At 42.7% G+C, this 18,336-nt stretch overlaps 1 protein-coding gene across 1 annotated transcript; it reads left to right on the plus strand.

Annotated features, from left to right (window-relative positions):
* Positions 1-985: 985 nt before the first annotated feature.
* On the plus strand, positions 986-17,691 carry FBXO30 (F-box protein 30). Its single transcript, XM_056126374.1, has 3 exons — positions 986-1,114; positions 9,282-11,329; positions 15,567-17,691. Exons 2-3 carry the CDS (start codon positions 9,293-9,295, stop codon positions 15,768-15,770), a joined length of 2,241 nt encoding a protein of 746 aa, XP_055982349.1. The 5' UTR covers positions 986-1,114; positions 9,282-9,292; the 3' UTR covers positions 15,771-17,691.
* The last annotated feature ends 645 nt before the right edge of the window (positions 17,692-18,336 follow it).

Here is an 18,336-nt window from a genome sequence, read left to right on the forward strand (position 1 = left end):
GAGGCATGGATATGAACAATACACTTTTTCTCTCTCAGCACAATACAAAGCTAATGATCTAAATTCCCTCTTCACTTTTTTTTGGGGGGGGGGAGGTCAGTGCTTGATGCCAACTCTCAGAGACATGTGAATCATGAGCTCTATCTACCCCTGAACTGCAGACCCTTCTTCCATCCTCCGTCAAGTGCAAAAATAACTGCAAGCCCCTCTTCTATGCCGACGCAGAGCCGACAGCCACGCTGCAGTGTCCCGTATGAGGGGATGCTCCTTCGCCTTCGCCTCCCCGAATCCGCGGCTGCGCTCAGTCCCTCCAGCGGGATGCAGGGCCCTCCAGAGCCCCGGGCACGGTCACCTGCTGGCCAACTGGAAGAGGCCTGCGATCCTCAAAAATAAAAAGCAGTTTCCCCGCCCCAGAAGTGAAGCTCTCCGTAGCACCCAGCTCAGCAAGGGGAGGGTGGGCTACACTGCACAACTTCGGGGAGCTAAAACTTGTGATTCTGCATCCTCTCTCGAGGAGTCCTTCCAGGAACAGACAGTTCTAAAACCGAACCCGACCCAGAGCGGAGCTGACGCGAAGGCCCGTGGGTCGGGAACCGCGGAGCCCCCCGCCCAGTCGAAAGCCTCCAGTTAGTTTACCCAAACCCGGCACTGCTGCCCGGCGCGTCGGTCTGAGGGCGGCGTGCGCGCGTCCCCGCCGAGCCCAGGGCGCGCCGCCGCCGCCGCCGCCGAGCCCAACGTGCGTGCGCGCGCGTGCGTGTCCCCGCCGAGCCCAGCGGCGCGTGCGCGCGCGTCCCCTCCGAGCCCAGCGGCGCGTGCGTGCGCGTCCCCGCCGAGCCCAGCGGTGCGTGCGTGCGCGCCGCCGCCGCCGCCGCGAGCGGGCGCCCGGCTTGGTGGGCGGGGCCGAGCGGGACGGGGCGGGGCTGCGCGCGCGAGGGGCGGAGGCCGGCGAGCGAGAGGAGGAGGAGGAGGAGGAGAAGAAGAGAAAAGAAAAGGCGGCGGCCCGGCCGGGGAGGAGAGGCGCGGCGGACGCTGACGGCGCCGGGGCAGCTGGGAGCGAGCGGGCACGGCGGCCAGGGCAGTCCGGGCCGGGGCCGCGCCGGGGCCGCGCCCGCCGGTGAGTGTCGGGCGGCGGCGGCGGCGCGCACGGGAGGCCGGCGCGGCCTGAGCGGCGCCGGGGCTGGGGGCGGCGGGCCGGAGCCCGGGCGGAGCAAGTCGGTGCCTCGCGGGGGGACCCCACTCCCCACCTACCTTTGGGGTGGGGGGTGGGCCCGAGCGCGAGGCTCGACGGAGCGAGGGGCGGGGGGTGCGTTCGCCACGATGCTCCCGCCGGGGGCCAGCCGGGAGGCGGTCGGCAAATGGCGACCCGGACGCGACCCCCCGGGTCACCCTGCCCTGCCGCGTCGTGGCGCGGCATCCCCAAGGCCCGGGGGGAAGCAGGAGTGGAACTTGGGAACCTCCCCCCGACCCCCCACGCGCACCCCCCCAGTTGCACCCCAGTTGCCAAGTTGCTCTCCCATCAACCCCCCCCAAACCTGACTCCTCTTGCACTTTATTATTATTATCATTATTATTATTATTATTTTCCCAGAAACTCGGGGCTCCCTGGGGCCAAACGGGTTAACCGGGGATCGCCTCATCCCCGGGCTGCACGGGGATGAGGGTTAAGTTGGGAACTTTTCCATTCATGGAAGTGCGAGGCTCGGAGGAGGCTCTTCTTCTCCTCCTGGGACATCATTAAAAGGGCAACTTCCAGGTTTCTTTCTCTTTTAGTATTTGGTTGTCTGTCTGTTTGCGGGGCGGGGGGTGGGTGTTTCCCGGGAGGGAACCCCGGGGGCCGCGTGGATTTCGTGGGGTGGGGTGGGGGGGGCCGAGGGGCGCGCGCGGCGGCCGGCGTTGTTTACCCGCGCGCCCGAGTCTCCCCCCCGCCCCCCCCCCCCCCAGGTCCCCCCGCGCGCCCGCGGCTTGTTTTTCCCCTTTCCCAGGCCGTGTCGTCAGGCCCAGATAAAAAGATGCTTGGGAAGGAATTGACCTTTTATTCCATAATTGCCCGCTTGACTCGGAGCCAAGCTCAAGTTATTTATGGACATTCTGTTATCGGTGTAGATTAACATAAAACTCCCCCCCTGCGTGCAAAAAAAAAAAAAAAGAAGTGGGAGGGGAGGAGGGGAAAAAAATAAATAAATAAAACCCCACAGCCACCGAAGAACTTTCTCCGACTTTCTCTTTGCCCCGAGTCAAGCCAGCTGAGGGGCCCAAGAGAGACTTGGGAGGGGGAAGTGCCCAGTCCCGGTTGTTGACCAGGCCAAAGGGAGAGAGCTTGAGTAGCTTTTTAAAGCCTGGTGGACTTTTTTTTAAAAGTCCCCCAAAACACCTTTGGGACTTCTCCGAGAGGTTTCAGTATGTGCCTTTGCTGAATCACTCTTCTTGATGCTTAGTCACTGTTTCTTACTCTAGAAGTTTAATTGCGGGGGCGGGGGGGAGGGGTGGATAACGCGGTGTTTGGGTCCCTTTTTTAATCGCCGGGTTGCTTTTATCTGGTGCTTCAGTGCGATGACATAAGCCTTCTTGGGGGTGATTTTTGAAATGCTCGTGGGTGGAGGTTTGCCAGTGTTATCGCAGCGGAAGTTTCCAGTGTAGGTAAACTTTTCTTGCATTCCGGGTGTACAGGATAGTTTTAATTTCAGACCAGTGCTTCCGTCTAGTTTTGAGACATTTGAGAAGCTAGAAATTGTCTTTAAGGAAATGGACAATTAAAGAGGAATAATAGTGCATGTTTTTGGAGAAAATGTATTGATAGATACTTTTAGGTCACCAAAACTAGGTATTGCTAAATACGGAGGTTTTGCTATTTGATGCAATATTCTCATCTGTGACCTTTTTATGAAGTTAGCCTTATGCTGCTTAGTTTTGGATAAATCTTTTCCAAATTTCTAATGGCTGTCAGTTTATTGAATGACTTCGAGGTTGTAGTACTTTTTGATGTTAAGCCTTGGACCAAAAGGATATATAAAATATGCTTTGATTTCAGAGTCAGCTTAATGAAATAGATGAGACTGGTCTTGGACTGTTAGCTGAATATAGTTAAACATGCCTCGATTAAAACCCATATGTAAAAATCTTTTCCAAAAGGATATTTTCTCCCCAAGGGTGGTAATGTTAGCATTAGTTTTTCCTTTGATTTCTGTAAACTTTATAAGTTTAAATGACCAATATTTTTGGGGGGAAAAACCTAAATGTGACTGTTTGTGTGAACTATGTCCCTATTTTTTCAGGAGTGTGTGTTTGTAGCCAAATGGACTCACATAATTATAAACAATCTTTGAGAGTTCTAGATTGTTTTCTTGGGAGAGTAATTGCCATAAGGTCACAGAGCTTAGATTCCTGGGAAGGCCATTCTCACCGTCCACTGGCAGTCGCTGCCCATTTTGTTGTTGGGTTTTTCCTGCTTTGGGAGCCACGTGGGGCTGTGTTCATGGACCCCGTGGTTCTGGGGGTTTGAACATGCAGTCTTTGGGCTCAGCCTGTTGAGCGGTTTTTCCTGACCTGCCCCTTTGAATACGCCTCGGTCCACCATTTGGGCGGGTTACTATTAGTAGATATACTTTGGGGCTTGGGAGAACTCCACCTGGCACTGTTTAGGGTTTACTCCAGGATCTCTGGGGTTGCTCCTGGTTGCACGGAGAACCCCTGGTGCCAAGCATGAAACCTGGACCTCCTGAGTTCCAAGCATGCCCTGTAGCCCACTGTGGCCCTGGGAGGATTATTTTTGTTGGTATTAGTTGACGTAGGTTCTGGTCTGGGGATTAAATATTTATTAATATTATTTTGGTTTTTACGTACATCTGCAGTATTTTCATTTGCTTGTTGAGTGAAGAACATTACAAGTAGCACTTTTAGTTTGGAATAAGCTCCTCATGACCATATTTAGAAATGTTACATGTATGTTTTGATTCTATTCATTACCGGAACCATAACAATGAAAAGTTTCCTTATAATCTCATAAAATTGAAAAGTCAGAACCAGAGTTTCGTAAAAGCATTTGTACATCGTAGTTCACTTAACTATTTTGAACTCATCAAGAGGCCGTGTGCTTCAATTCCCCCCCCCCCCCCCCCCCCCCCCCCCCCCCGGTTTTTAAAACTGAAGACATGGGATGTTCATCTGACACTATAGATTTATTGTGATCTTAAAGCAGAACATACCCAGTCAGTAAATCAGTCAGCAAGTGTTTGCATTCAGAATAAAGCCCTATGCCACACAGTACATAAAGGATGGGACTTGCTCAGAAGCTTTTAACGGATTGCTAAATTTCACGTCTCAGTTGTGTTATTTGTAATGAAGGTTAACTGATTTAACGAGGCTGAAGTTTCAATTCAGCCTTAAATGGAAGCAGCTTTTTCTTGTCTAAATAGTTGTCTCCTCTCCTCTAAGAGGAGTCAACTATAATGTTAAGCAGTGTGTTTATTCCACTTTGGACTTTGAGCTTTTTCTCACTGTGTACCTACTCTGGCACTTGCACTTAGTTCTCCTCTGCCTTTCTTTTAAAAACTTTAACACTTGAATGCAGTTTTCCCTAGCAATCAGAATGGAAATAGGTAGTAAAAGGGGTGTGTGTGTGTGTGTGTGTGTGTGTGTGTGTGTGTGTGTGTTTGGGGCAGCAGAGGCAGACATTAAGAACTGTACTGGGCTCCCGGAGGTGGCCCTGGGGACAGACCACATGGTCTTGCTATCGAGGCCCTGGGTTCTTGGGTTCCATCCCTGGCACTGCATTCTCCTAGAACATCATGGGTGAGGCCTCTGGGCCTTCTTCCCATGTGACCTGACTTTTTTGTATTTTAAAGTTATACAGTTACCTCCTTATGTACTTTATGCAATATCTCCTTATTTGAAAAAAAAAAGAAAATGGATTTTTTAATGACATAAAAGTATTTTTATAGCTTGCTTGGCTGCCATCGACTATAAGTTGGCAAAGAATTAGAAAATTGAAATGAAAATAAAGCATTTAATTACAGATATTTTCCAATCTAGTCAAACCTTCCTCCTCATTCAACTTAAGTATTTAACTTTAATAGAATTGAATACTATTTAGAATGTTTCGATTAATTTTCAAGAGAGTTTTGCAGGAATCCTATGGAGGGTCTTTATATTTAGTTCTTCTTAAACGTGAAGCCTTCATTTTATCAGTGTTTTCAGCTGGGCCTGCTGTCTATACTGTTCAGCTGACAAATCTGGGATTGATGGTTTAAATCCATTCAGCGGGATTTATGAGCAGTTGTGAAATATGGAGGCATATTTAATTTGACAATATTGATCTTGGTTAGAAATGATGAATCTGAGAGTTTTAAATTCTGATAGCTGAAGGTTCTCTCTCCAGAATACTCTGGTTGCTTAAGTGCTCTTCCCCCCACCCTTAATATATTCAGCCATAAGATGAAATTATATTTGATTTCTTATTTATATAGCTGCATTTAGAATTGTGAAATTGTTGTTTCTTACATTTATATAGGTCCTTGGAAATGTAACTTATTTTTTAAAGTAACTTAAAACACATATTCAAGCATAGCAGCGTGCTATTATAATTAGAAAGGGCCTAAAAAGGGCTTTCTTGACCATAGGGGTGATTAAGTATTCGAGTAAACTCTGGCAAAGTTGTGTAATATTCATTCCTTAAATAACATCTTAAAATTGGATCACCAGTTATTGACGTGCTGCCTTATTTCCTTAAACTTTTACAACTACTACATGTGCCTTACTATTCACATGCGGCATGATTCTGATTCCAATTTCAATTCTCGCTGCCACATAGATGACCAGGTCTTCCTCAGTCTGTGTCCTCTGGGTTGTTAGCAGCATTAAGTGGCATGGTATGTGTTAAGAAGGATAAAATAGGCACAGGGATAAAATCCTTCTCTCTGAGTCTGCTATAATAATAAATATTGTGGACTTATAGCTGTGGATGCCTTTTAATGAACATTCTATTGCATTCAGAGTGGAATAGTGTGGAAGATGTTATTTTGAGGTTTGAGAGCATTCTACCCTTTGGAATTACTGTTGCTTTGCTTAACCTGGTTCTTAACAGTTACTATTTTAAACACTCTGGAATGAAGTGTGTGTGTGTGTGTGTGTGTGTGTGGTGGGGGGGGTATCATGTACTGTGCATATAACATAAATTTTGCCTAGAAGATCGGAGAGCATTGGTCACTTTCATTGGAACTGCTTGGGTTTGTAGGTTTCTCTCCATAGCAGTCAGCATGTGAGATTCAGTCTAGTTGTTGCAAAACAAGAAAGCTACAGCTGTTTTCAGATCTGATCGCTCAGTAAAATTTGTCTTAATTCTTGTTAAAGGTCCTCCGAGCGTCTGCTTAATTTATAAATGTTTGTCATCATTAGTCTGTCATTTCTTCTGAGTATTTTAGCATGTCTGTCTTTAATTACTGACTGGTTTTGCTCCTAGCTTTAAATGTATGACCATTAACATTCTTAGTATTTAACTCAAACCTGTAATTTTTAAACATAATTTAAAAATGCGGTTTGATTGGTAAACGTGTTCCTGTTTCCCGTCATCCCCCATATCATTAAATGTCATACTACCAACTCAAGACTACTTAAACCAAAAACTCTGTCAAAAATGAATGCCTGTTATTTCAGTTTGAGGAAATTCAAGTCTGTAATGGAGAAAAATGCAAAGGAAAAGTTTGCGTTTTGGGGTGTGATTAGCTTACATTAGCTAACTACAACCAGAGTAGAGGTTGTAGCAAAATGTGGCACTGCACTGTAGCACTGACCTCCCGTTGTTCATCGATTTGCTCGAGCAGGCACCAGTAATGTCTCCATTGTGAGACTTGTTACTGATTTTGGCATATTGAATACGCCACGGGGAGCTTGCCAGGCTCTGCCATGTAGAAAAATACACCAACTATTATATTGGTATTATTGTCTACCAACGTGATTGGCTGTAAAGGTCTGAAGTTATAAGAGGAATCAAATAAGAAGGTTTAGGTGAGTTTTCAACAGCTTTTGAGAAGTTCAGAGTACCCAGGGGAAATTATTAAAAAAAAAAAGTGAGGAATAAATTACACAGATCGCTGAAGAGTAAGAGAAGAAAAGCTAAAGAATAACCTGAAGTAGGGGGAACCCAGGAAGATAAGGTTATGGAGGAAAAATGCTATTTTCACTTAGCATTGAGGATCTCAGTAGCACATTTTAATTAGATTAGAGGACTGGAGAGTATAGGAAAGGATAGAAGATCTTTTATGTTTCCCCTGAAAGCTCTCATCCCGATCATGTGGTAATGTGATGTTTCTATTGCCTCAGACTTGTTGTAGCTCCATGAGAAGGAGGCACCATGTTTTACTAATATTTATGTTGCCACACCAAAACACAGTACCTGGTACTAAATACTTAAGTGGTGGATAGGCATTTAGTGAGTGAATAATGGAAACTGGCCTTCAGAGGTAAGTCATTTGCAGGGACATCCTTTCTGGGTAAATTCTCTGGTTTTTTTTTGTTTTGTTTTGTTTTGTTTTTTAAAGGCTGTTGGTTTGTGTTAAAATTTATTGAGGCATATGTTGGAAAGACAATTAGAATCTTAAATATTTATGAAATTAAAAAAACATTTGGCCTGTCATCCCCTTTTCAGGAAAAAAAAATATGCAGCATTTCCATGGAAATCTATTTATGTGAACAAACTACCCCATCCCCTTCTCAGTTTTGCTTAAATATATCATGAAATTTGGATTCTTTTTGTTTGTTTTGGGGGAGTGGACCCATACATGGCGGTGCTCGGGGTTTACTCCTGGGCACTCAGGGATTGAACCCAGGTTGGCTGCATGCAGGCAGCACCCTACCTGCTGTACTGTTGCTTCCAGCCCCAAGATTATTTTCTTTTAGACTTGATGAACTTGATTAATTTTCTTTAATATTCTGGGTATGAAAAAAAACTGTTATGGTTGAAATTTTAAAGGTTAAAAGCTAAAGCTTTATCCTTAATCTAAAAGTTATGTATGCATTACCTTGTTTTTAGTATTGATTTCTATGCTGCATAGGGCGTTTGCCTTGAACACAGCTGAACCGGGTTCAATTCCTCCGTCCCTCTCAGCCTGGCAAGTTCCCCATGGTGTATTCGATATGCCAAAGACAGTAAAAACAAGTCTCGCAATGGAAATGTTACTGGTGCCCGGTCGAGCAAATCGATGAACAACGGGAGGACAGATAGGACAGTGCACAGTGCATTTAATGTACTGAATTATCTTGAAGTGTTAACGTTTTTTTTTTCACTTTAAAAAATTGTTTAAATTTACATTTAGTCACTGAGACATTGCTGGAGTGATAGCACAGCGGTAGGGCGTTTGCCTTGCATGCGGCGTCAGCCGATCCGGGTTCGATTTCTCCACCCCTGTCAGAGAGCCAAGCAAGCTACTGAGAGTATCTTGCCTGCTCGGCAAAGCCTGGCAAGCTCCCCATGGCATATTCGATATGCCAAAAACAGTAACAAGTTTCACAGTGGAGACGATATTGGTCCCGCTGGAGCAAATTGATGAACAAAGGGAGGACAGTGCTACAGACATTGCTACACCGAGATGTTACAAAGTTATTCATTACTGGGTTCAGACATAGTGTTTTCAACATCAGTCCTTCACCAGTGTCCACTTCCTTCGCCAGTGCCCTCCCATTGTGTCCCCGTTTGCCTCCCACCCACCTGCCTGCTTCTGCGGGGGGAGCTTTCTTTACTGTTTCCTTCAACATGGTTTACCGTTCCCATTGCTGGTAGGGTTCCATACATAACACTTTTCTACCCTTCAATCACCACCTCCTCCCTGTTGAATACTTCCCTCTGCAGTGGCCATTTCCCTCTCCCTGGCCTAACCCCAGCTCCCTCAAATGGCATGTTTCCTACCGAATTCCAGTTTTCATGTTCTTTGTTTCTATCGTTTCTAAGGCTTTTCTAAGATGTAACTGTTACATGGATTATAAACTATAGAATTGGTATAATTTAACCTACAATAAACCACTCGGGGGCTGGAGCGATAGCACAGTGGGTAGGGCTTTTGCCTTGCATGCGGCCGACCCGAGTTTGATTCCCAGCATCCCATATGATCCCCCAAGCACCGCCGGGGTAATACCTGAGTGCAGAGCCAGGAGTAACCCCTGTGCATGGCCGGATATGACCCCAAAAGCAAAATAAAATAAACCACTCTACATCATGATCTGATGTTTGTAAGCAGTTTTCTATAATTGATTTTTTTTCTAATTTATTGTATTTTTTCCGTTTCAACAATTAGATCTGGCCATTATGGAGGAGGAGTCGCAGCATTCACACTGTGTGAATTGTGTCAGCAGACGGTGTATGACTAGACCCGAGCCTGGCATTTCTTGTGACTTGATTGGTTGTTCATTGGTTTGTGGAGCTGTTTTTCATTCTTGTAAAGCTGAAGAGCATCGACTTTTATGCCCATTTGAACGCGTGCCTTGCTTAAATAGTGATTTTGGATGTCCATTTACAATGGCTCGAAATAAAGTTGCTGAACATCTAGAAACGTGTCCTGCAAGTGTTGTGTGCTGTACTATGGAGTGGAACCGTTGGCCCGTTAGCTACGCAGACCGGAAATCCTATGAGAATCTCAGTCGAGACGTTGATGAAGTAGCACAATTAGATATGGCCTTGGCCCTTCAAGACCAACGAATGCTCTTAGAATCTCTCAAAGTCGCCACCATGATGTCAAAAGCTACTGACAAAGTATCAGGTCCCAGAGAACAAATCTCCGTAAAATCAAGTGTTCCAGAAATCGCACATGCCAATGGTTTGGTATCTGTTGATGAAGAATCTTATGGTGCACTTTATCAAGCTACTGTAGAAACAACTAGAAGTTTGGCTGCTGCTTTAGATATCCTGAATACCGCCACAAGAGACATTGGCCTGTTAAGTACAAATCTTTGTGCTTCCCCAAGGGAAATGGATGAAGAGCAGGATGCTGGAGAAAGCTTACAGAGTAGAAATTCAAAAGACCAAGACGGTCCTGATGAGGATGAAATTGGAGCAGTGGGTGGAATTAATCGTGACACAAACCTGAATGCCCTGTCTGAACAGAATGGTTCCAGTGATTTATTATGTGACTCGAATACCAACTCATATGGAACTTCTGCTCTTTGTAATGGCTTTCCTGCGGGAGATATATGTACGCATGTCCTAGATCAGGATGAGGACTTGCATGGGGATTCAAAACAAAGTACCTTAACAAATGGAGAATGCGTAGCATCAGATGGCTCTTCAGATCCTTCTGGCTCAATCTCAATAGCAGCGCAGCTTCGGGAAGTTATCCCATCCAACACTTTACCCAACGGTACAGTTCAGCATCTCCTCCTGCCCAGTGAAGAGGATGAAGGGGAATTGTATTGGCGAAAAATAGGCTTAGGAGACTTGCGAAATTTAGATGCCTTACCTATCAGTCATACGCCTTCGTTCAAATTTATTTCTAATTCGTTGTGGTCGAAGCCAAAGGAAGATAAAGCCGTTGATACATCAGATTTGGAAGTCGCTGAGGATCCAATGGGCCTCCAAGGAATAGACCTCATCACAGCAGCGTTACTGTTTTGTCTAGGAGATTCTCCAGGCGGAAGGGGCATATCTGATAGCCGCGTGGTTGATGGTTATCACATTGACTTTGGGACACAGACTTTCTCCCTTCCATCTGCAATATTAGTTACAAACACCATGGTAGGGGAAATTGCTTCGGCTTCAGCTTGCGATCATGCCAACCCACAGCTTTCAAATCCAAGTCCTTTTCAGACACTTGGGCTGGATTTAGTATTGGAATGTGTCGCTCGGTACCAGCCCAAGCAGCGTTCAATGTTTACATTTGTTTGTGGACAGTTATTTAGAAGAAAAGAATTTTCATCGCATTTTAAGAATGTGCACGGTGACATTCATGCCGGACTCAATGGTTGGATGGAACAGAGGTGTCCTTTAGCGTATTATGGTTGTACCTATTCCCAGCGCCGATTCTGTCCTTCGACGCAAGGAGCGAAGATTATACACGACCGCCAGTTGAGGTCATTTGGCGTTCAGCCGTGTGTTTCTACAGTATTAGTGGAGCCTGCTAGAAACTGTGTGTTGGGATTACATACTGACCATCTGAGTGGTCTTCCTTTCGAAGTCCTACAACATATCGCGGGCTTTCTGGATGGATTCAGCCTATGCCAGCTCTCGTGTGTGTCCAGGTTAATGAGGGATGTGTGTGGCAGTCTGCTTCAGTCTCGTGGAATGGTCATACTGCAGTGGGGAAAAAAGAAGTATCCAGAAGGAAACTCATCATGGCAGATAAAAGAGAAGGTTGGTAGTTAAATCTTTGTGTGTGTGTGGGGGGGGGGTGGGAATGGGGGGCCCTGGGGGCATACTTGGCGGTGCTCAGGACTCCTGGCTCTGCACAAGAGATCTCTCCTGGCCGTGCCTCGGGGACCATATGTGGTGCTGGGGATAGAAGCCAGTCGGCTGTGTGCAAGGCTAGCACCCCACCAGCTGCACCCTCGCTTCTGCCCAGGCTAGCTTCATCTCAACTGTATCTGTCACTGTCACTGTCCTCCCATTGTTCATCGATTTGCTCGAGTGCGCCCAGTAACATCTCCATCGTGACATTTCTTGTTACTGTGTTTGGCATATCAAATACGTCACAGGGAGCTTGCCAGGCTTTGCCCTGCGGGCCAGATACTCTAGGTAGCTCCCCAGGATCTCCGAGAGGGGCGGAGTTTGTATAAGCCCTTTATTTGACATAATAGTTATCACTGTCACTGAAATAATAATATGTTGTCTAAAATTTGACCACCTTAAAGCTTAATAGGAGCCAGAGAGAGGACAGGCCTAAGTCACTTGCCTTGGTGCAGCCCATACCTGTTTGATCTCTGGCACTGCATATGATTCGGGGGTCATTACTCTGGCGCTCTGAGTTAGGAGTAGCTGCTGGAGCTGCACAGGGTATGGCCCCCAGCAAAACAGACACAGAATAACAGCAGGTTCTTTTTAAAACAGTGATCATGCACAGAAATCTAGGATAATTAGAATTCTCTTGATCACTAAATTCTGATTTGGCAAAGTAAGGAGACTGTTCCTTCATTTGTGCATTTTGCTACCCTTTTAATTCTCCAACAACTCCCTTTAGTTTTTTTTTATCTTTTTTATCTGTTTGTGTTTGTTTTTATCTTTTTTATATATTGAGTCACTGTGAAATAGACCCTTACAAAGCTGTTCATGATTAGGTTTCAGTCATGCAGTATTCCAATACCCATCCCTCGACCAATGTACATTTCCCAGCACCGGTGTCCTCAGTTTCCCTCCCTGCTCTTATGCTCTTATGGCAGATACTTCTCTCTCTTTCTCTCTCTCTCTCTCTCTCTCTCGCCCTCCCTCTCCCTCGCTCCCTCTCTTCCATCTCCCTCTCTCCCTCTCCTTCACCTCCTCTCCCTCTCTCCCGTAGGACAGTGAAGGAAGCAAGAAGAATCTTTTAAAATTATTTATAATTGGCAGTTTCTCTCCTTTCTTGGCAGTGTTTTAGAACTGGATTGTTGCTTAGAACGTGGTTGTTGCAGGTAGAACTAAGAGGAAGAGAAAACTATAGTATATTTGGATAATAGTGTAAATACATAGATCTGGAAATGTGTTAAGAGGTGAAATAAGAAGAGAATAGGGTTGGATACTGTTGGTGAGGACTTTGGGTTTAGCATATTATAAGGATATGTTGTTTAATTTGGAGCCTAAGCTGGAGATCTAAGTAAGTACTTATTTAGTATTTGGGGAACAGATTTGGCCCCACTGTTTTACTCCTATAACTACGTTTGCTGAGCTTCTGTTAGAGGAATCAATAAAAATTATAAGGTATTACAGATAACTTTGATTAAAGAAATGTAATCACAGGGTCATAAGGAGTCTCAATACTGTTTGCTTTAAGAGAATGTTCGCCTTATTCCTGCAACTCTGTTTCCAGTCTGTTTTAAATGTATGCCATTCTCACTGGAGAGCGTTGATAGCGCCTTGTTTAGATTTGCATTTCTCTAATAGTAATGGCAGAGAACACTTCGTAAATGTGCCTACCAGCCGACCCCAGGTCCCTTCTAGAAAAGGGTCTTATTTCCTTCCCCTGTGAGGTTCTTGTTGTTGCTGAGCTTTATGAATTCTTTCTGTATCTTGGATATTACATTAATCCTTTATGTCTGGTATGCAAATATTTTCTCCTATTCAGGAAGTTCTTTTAATTTCAGCCTCAGCTTTCTTTTGCCATTCAAAATCTTTTCAGCTTGATATATTCCCCTTAGTTTTTGTTTCCGTTGTCTTTGCCAGGGAAATCAGATCATTGACAATACCTTGGAGGTAGAAACAGATTTTTAAATGAAGTATTTCATACTGTTCATGATACATTGTCTTTATTTTCACTTTCAGTTACTGCTGGTTGCTTTATAGTCCAGCCCACAGTGATTTATTTACAGTTGCCTGTTGTTTGTTATCTTCAGTTCTTTGATATATGCAGTTCATTTGATCGGTAGAAATACAGTAGCCAGCAGTTACTAAGAACTTTGCCCTCATTAACTTAGTTGACACTCCTTGTTTTATGGTAAAGAGCTTCTTGAGGTTTTAGAGGATAACTCAGACCTAGGGAAGAGGTCTCTGGATCTTGTAATCTTCATCAGCTGTTCTCTCTTCAGATCTTCAAGAAAATTTTTAGAATTTGTTTTGGAGTCAATTTTTAAAATTTCTAAACAAATTTTAGAATTTGTTTTGGAGTCACACCTAGTAGTGCTCAGGGCTTTGTCCTGTATTTGGGGGATTGTAGGGCATGCCGGGGATCAAACCCACATTGGCCATGTGCTTAAACACTTAAAAATCAAGCACCCTGCCCACTAGACTCTGGCCCCAAGAAAGCTTTTTGGCATACTCCCCACCCCAAGCCTGTAAAGATGTGCACTGCACTGTAGCTCTGTGGTGCCTTGTTATATACAACCCATCCTGTACTCCTGCAAAAGTACTCATTGTTTCATTTTGAAATTGACTAAAGAATTGTCACTTTTCTTCAGTAATTAAGCTCCTTAAGAAGCAGAGCTTTCTGGGGGGGGGCGTGTTTATTGGGGTTCTTCGTGGTGAAAAATAAGTATTGGTAAAGGGAAATGTGATTGATATTTGCATGACTGAGACCTAAACCTGAAAGCTTTGTAACTTTTCCCACAGCGATTCAATAAAAAAAAAAAAGAAGAAGCAGAGCTTTCTGGGAACCAAAATAACTACTTCCTACTAAGCCTGCCTTATAGTAGTCTCTCAGAGAAGAGTTGATGGATATATGAGTGAAAATTGGCCCACTTAGGAAACATCAACAGAAGATGGGAGCCATCCATTTCTTCCTGCTTTTCTGAGCTTGTTTCTTTTTCAGACTCATCACTGTGTGATGGGGCAGGCTACTTGCCACCATTGATAATTTGAGCTAAAAGAACTTCTAATTCTTCCCATAGGTTCATGAGAGTGGGAAATTGTAAGGGAAGCGATTGGCTTCTATGATGTCTTTTGGTAACTCCCCTCTGTTCTTCCCTGACTCCTGGGAAATGGTTCCGACCAGGATTATATAACCTTAAGGAGGGCAGCAAGCGAGTCCCTCTGTGAACAGTGTTGGCTTCTGCACACCACTCCTACTTCCTAGAGTGTCTGTTCATTCCACGTCTGCAGTATTCTCTTTCTGTAGATGAGTTTGGGCGCTTGTCATATTTTATTCAGGCTTCTTGCCTGGGTCATCCTAGTCCCTCACACTTTTACCTGTGTTTAGGCAGTTTTATATTTGGAATTATAACGATGAGGGCATGGGTCACAATAGTGTTTGCTAGACAGATAAATTGATAGTGCTAAGGGCTCAATGCTAGGTGAATGAACGAAAGGGGTAAGTTAACCCACATGTTTCTCACAGATACCCAAGTACAGATGACAGGAGAATATTATGGAGTCAAATAACATTCCATTTACAGAAACTTGATTGTAAATTCTGTATACAGAATTTTGTAATTGTTTTAAATAAATTGAGGTCCCTGTGTCCTTGAATATTACCTATAATGCTAACAGTGGAAAGATAAATTGCCTTGGCATAATATTTTAGAGTATTTTTGTTAATGAATTTCACATAATAGTATTGGGAGAAAATCTTCGAGAAAAAAATAATACTTGAGTTGTCACCCCAAGGCCAAATAATTATGTGTCCACATTTGGATACAGTGAAAGAATAATGCACGGCCTATATTTGAGGAAGTCTCTATGACTTCATGAGGTTATGATTCTGGTTTTAGTTGTTTAGTAAGGCAGGTTGGAGTTTAATGTTTTGTCTTTTCGGTTATTTATTGAATTCATGATGTCAGAATTTATAAATGTTTGATAAATAGATTGGTATCCAAATGGATGGATTACGTTCAAATTTCTAGCTAATTGAAATGTTATATTGGATATTTCTCTAAGAGGACAAAAGTATATAGTTAGAGCAAGAAGTATTTTTATGTTTTTAGTTCTAGTAAATTGACTTGTTTAAATCTAAAGTAGACTTTTCTTTTAGGTATGGCGATTCAGTACTGCGTTTTGTTCTGTTAATGAGTGGAAATTCGCTGACATCCTCAGCATGGCCGATCACTTGAAGAAGTGCAGTTACAATATTGTAGAGAAACGAGAGGAAGCAATTCCATTGCCATGTATGTGTGTCACGCGGGAACTCACTAAAGAAGGACGTTCACTTCGCTCAGTTTTGAAACCTGTACTTTAAAAACTGTAACTCCCCTTGCACATGCAAGCACCTAGTATAATTTTCTTTGTAATATGAAACACTTTATTAATGTATTAAATATTACAACTAGCTAAATTTATTGTCACAATGTACATAATGTTTTGAAGTGACGTATATTTTTATAAAGTACTGTTTAGTTGGGAAAAAGTTGCCTTAATGTTTGAAATGTGTGAATTTTTGCTGGACAGGGTGATTTAATTCTTAGCTACACAATTTTCAGAATTGGTATTTCTACTGGTGTGCGTATTTTGGTTCTTAAATATTTTGCTTCTTGAACTAACATGATCCTGACCAAACACTTCTTATTTTCTGTGGGTTGTAACCCAGGCATTGAAACAGCAAAACTTTGATTTTTTTTTTCAACCTTGGTTTTTCAGATAAAAACTTCTCAGCTTTTAAGCACTTAAGCACTAACATAAGGTCATTATAAAATTTTACATTTTTATTTTCTAGCACTCCCCTTACTCTGCTTTCATAATATTAGAATCATAGCTACTATTTGGTAATGTTACTTACTAAGTTTTTTAAATACCAGTATTTTTGCTTTGTGTACTTAACCACTCTAATAGAGGTGTGACCTTAGGCAGCTTTGTTTTTGATTAGATACTACATCCAAAGAGTCATAGTAACGTGTTATATAATAGTGTAGGTAAAAACGAAAAAAAACCCTGTGAATTTAATTTGGACCTGTGTGTGGTATTTGCTAGGTACCTGGTATTTGGAGAGAAGAAAACAATACCTCATTTTAAGCATGAATTGGGCATAATGTGTAAATAAATTCCAGATACTCAGAATGCAAAAAGGGATTAAGTTTTTCATAAGCTTTAAATTTTTTGCCATCTGGGGTTTAAAAGTTATGTATTAAGACAAATGTGAAATTTGATACTGTTTTAAGATGACAATTGTGAAAAGCAAAAAGCTATTCTTTGTCGACAATCTCTTTAAAATATTTCTAGGTTAATTCCCTAGGCTTTTTTACCAAAACAAATTGATTTTGTCAAAAAGTCAGAGTATGACAGAAACAAAGACCCATGCTCATTTTATTACAGTTTAAAATTTGATTGCTACTATTACTAACCTGATATGTTTAGTAAAGAAGAGTAAAGGCTGTGGATGTAACTCAGTGGTAGAGCACTTGGCTTGTCTATGGTAAGACTTGGGATTCAATCACCTGCATAGGGGGACTGAAAAAGAAGTGCCAAGAATGATATCAGTTTCTAAAAATCATAAAATGGCATATGTACTTTAACATTTATTTCTAGGTAATTTCTGACATCTAGTTGTCTGACTTTTTGACAAGTTACTTGTTAAAAACTTGACCGTGTCTTCTCTTCCTACACTTGCCCCTGAAAGGGCTCTAGAATTCGGGAGTTCTTGATTCCCGTACATGGCAGCCAGTCCAGGAGGAGACAAATTCCCAACTGTTTAGACTTGGATTGGGTTTAGTCCTTATTATAGTCAAAATATAAGACATTGAAGACTCATCAGTTGTTTTACCTCACCTATTAGTAAACTCGTGCCTGCAAGTTTCCGATTATAAGACTGAATATACACAATCTATTTCTGTGCAGAAGTAAAGCATAAGATGTCAGATATCTTTGTAAAGGTACCACTACAAAGATATCACTGTAACATACCACTTTGTCTTGTAAAGTTTTGCTGAAGAATGTGCCTATGTTTAGGATAGCACAAGCATCAATGTTTCATGGTTGTGTTTTTTATTTTAAATGCTTTATTTTCTAGTTTAGGTCTTGTTTGCACACTGGATCATGAGATATTTAGTATTTCACCACCTTACATTTCTTTTACACATCTGTTATGCCACCATCAATTTTGTTAAAAAAATGTTTTTGTTGTGCAGCATTTGTCCAAATTCAAATAAAATTAATATTTCTCTTTATATGGCTCAGTAACTTAAAAAGAAAAGCTTTCATTTAAATAAAATTTTAATACTGGTTTGACAAATTTCAAAACAGTCATATTGTTTCATATTGTGGATTTTTTGCATGTTGTAGCAGTTGCTTGTTGGTTATCATTGTCCACCCTTGGTTCACTGGTCAGTGTTTAATTTTTTAAACTGTGTTTGCTTTCTCTACCCCTTTTAAGGTCTTCGTGAAGTAAAGATATTTTAAGGATATTGAAACTGTAAAAAAAGTTTCTGGAAATACTACTTTTGTAAAAATTGGAAATGATCAAATCAGTTCTCTAAGCATGAAGAGACTTACGTTGATCAAATATGTTGTCATTTGAGAAGAGTTTGTTGAATCCTTAGTTAAGCAGCAAGAAAAAGAGTCCATATCAGGATAAAGAAACATACTTCAATTTATTTTATCCTTTGTTTCTCGCAAGTTCCTGTTAGCTTAAATCTGTCTCTCTGTAATTGACTTTTGAAACAATCAGATACTTAAAGTATTGATTCTCAGTGGTAGTAATTAATCTCTGAAGTAGTCATCAGGGAATTTGTAGAAATGCAAATTTTGGGCCTTTCCCCAGACCTAATGATCCGGTCAGCCATCAGATCTAACAAAGGTTAGACCACCTCCAG

This window comes from Sorex fumeus, unplaced genomic scaffold (genome assembly GCF_029834395.1).
Source record: "Sorex fumeus unplaced genomic scaffold, SorFum_2.1 ptg000061l, whole genome shotgun sequence".
Classification (NCBI taxonomy): domain Eukaryota; kingdom Metazoa; phylum Chordata; class Mammalia; order Eulipotyphla; family Soricidae; genus Sorex; species Sorex fumeus.

Coding starts and splice junctions, on each gene's coding strand:
- FBXO30 (XM_056126374.1), top strand. CDS start 9,293: ATGGAGGAGGAGTCGCAGCATTCACACTGTGTGAATTGTGTCAGCAGA. Junction 11,330..15,566: donor CATGGCAGATAAAAGAGAAG/GTTGGTAGTTAA, acceptor CTTTTCTTTTAG/GTATGGCGATTCAGTACTGC.